The sequence below is a fragment of the Lontra canadensis genome, unplaced genomic scaffold (genome assembly GCF_010015895.1).
Source record: "Lontra canadensis isolate GAN:19392208 unplaced genomic scaffold, GSC_riverotter_1.0 scaffold8, whole genome shotgun sequence".
NCBI lineage: Eukaryota > Metazoa > Chordata > Mammalia > Carnivora > Mustelidae > Lontra > Lontra canadensis.
This window is the reverse complement of record NW_022631002.1, coordinates 8113380-8115263: the sequence shown is the minus strand read 5'-3', so window position 1 is coordinate 8115263 and position 1884 is coordinate 8113380. Positions and strand designations below refer to the sequence as shown.

Here is a 1884-nt window from a genome sequence, read left to right as displayed (position 1 = left end):
TGGTGGTGGTGGCCGGCGGCGTGGTGGTGGTGGTGGTGGTGGTAGTGCGGGCCCGCGCCGCTCTGCGCGGCGGCCGCGGCGATCACGGCGGACACCACGGCGGCGGCGGGGCCCATCTCCTCGCCGCTGCCGCCCAGGGAGGCGCCGGCGCCGGCTCCGGCCGCCGAGGCCAGCTGCTGCGCCCCGCGCGCGTAGCCATCGAAGCCTCCCTGGAGCTGGTGGCTGTTGCTGATGAGTGCCTCGACCGCGTCCTCGGGGCTGAAGCCCAGCGCCTCCGGGTTCAGCTGCTGCGGGTAGCCGGTCATCCAGTAGTAGTCTTCCAGGTGCGCCTTCTGCTCGCTGCCCGAGCCCGGGCTGGGCGCCGAGAAGCTGGGGGAAGGGGGCACCGAGCTGCACGGCGTGCTCATGGGGGTGGAGGACAGCGAGCCCCCGGCGATGAGACGGCCGCACTGGCTGATGATGCGGTCGGTCTCCACCGGTTCCTTTTTCACTTCAAACTTCATCAGATCGAAGTCATTAACATATTCCATGGCCAGGGGACTGGTGGGCAGGTCGGAGTTGCTCATTGCCAGTTCTGATGCCATTCTCCTGCCGCCGCCGCCGCCGCCGCCGCCGCTCCGCCAGATGGGCTGCAGGAGAGGGGCCAGCGGGCTGTGCTGGGTGGCCAGCGGGTGAGCCAGCTTGCCGGGCTGGGGCGCTTCTAGCTCGCGCGGCGGTGGCTGGCCCGAAACCTCCGAGCGCGCACACACCCCCCGCCCTGCCCGCGCCCCCCGCGCCCGCCCTCCCTCCCCCCTGCTCACGCCAATGTGCTCGCTCGCTCGCCCCGGCCCCTCCTCGCCTGCTCGCCTCCGTGCGTGCCGAGCCGGCGGCTTCAGGCTCGGGAAGGTCCTCCGCGGGCTGCGGTGGCGGCGGCGGCGGCGAAGCCGGAGGAGCCCGGCCGGGTGCGCGGCGTCCCCCGCTCGCCGCTCCGCTGCGCGCTTTGCATAAGGAGGGCTCGCCTCGCCGGCCCGGGCTGCAGGCGAGGCGCGCGCGGCGGCCGCTCGGGGCTGGAGGCGCGGCGGGCGGCTGTCCGGCGGCGCGGGCCTTGGCACGGGGGAGTTAACACTTCATGCTTCTCGCCTTCTCTTCTGCCTGCTCTTATTATTATTATTATTATTTTTTCTTTCCTCTCTCTCTCCCTCGCGCGCTCTCTCCGTGCAAAGTGCAAGACAGAGGTGCAGCCCGGCTGGAGGAAAGGGAGGGGGGAGTTTAGTTCTTTCTTGCCTTTTTTTTTTTTTAAAGCGAAATAGCGAAGTCCTGGGGAAAGGCGAGGCAGAGAGCAAAAGGGGGGAGGCCGAGCCGAAGAGCAGCCCGAGCTACAGCTCGAAGATGAAAAAAGATTTTAAAGCCTCTGATCCAGCAAGAAGAGTTTAAAGCAATTGCTGAGTTTTATAGCACTTGTGACGTCAGGCCCAAATGGGAAATTGACTGGTACTCCGAGCCAATGGGAGGCGACGAGAGCGGCCGCGATTAGCATAATAGATAGAAACAAGGAAACTTTTCGGAGCTGTCAATCAGGGTCCAATCAGCTGACTGTCAGCTGGGACAAGAGGGCTTAACCCTTCCCGCGCCGCAGCCTCCCGGGAAGGGAGCAAAGCCCGGCGCAAAGTTTGGTGCGAGAGGGAAAGGAGTAGTCCAGAAGGACTGCGGGAACCCAGGAGGACGGGGAGGGCGATTGCTTTACTTAGGAGCACGAGAGAGGCCTGCCTTCCAGAGCACCGGCTTGCCCTCCACTCGCTCTGCGGGGTTTGGCGTGACTCCCCTTCCCGGGCAGCCCCCATCCCCGGGACTGTGAATTCTCTCCGGAGCTGCTTCTCGTCGCTCCAGCTTTGGCACCAAGGCGTC

At 66.1% G+C, this 1884-nt stretch overlaps 1 protein-coding gene across 1 annotated transcript in view; it reads right to left on the bottom strand.

The window, feature by feature from the left end:
- Positions 1-1423, bottom strand: part of MAF (MAF bZIP transcription factor) — a 2162-nt gene extending 739 nt beyond the window's left edge. Inside the window, exon 1 of the mRNA XM_032854607.1 lies at positions 3-1423. Coding sequence (XP_032710498.1) covers positions 3-584 — 582 coding nt within the window. The 5' untranslated portion in view covers positions 585-1423. The remainder of the gene's footprint in view (positions 1-2) is intronic.
- Between the last annotated feature and the right edge of the window lie 461 nt (positions 1424-1884).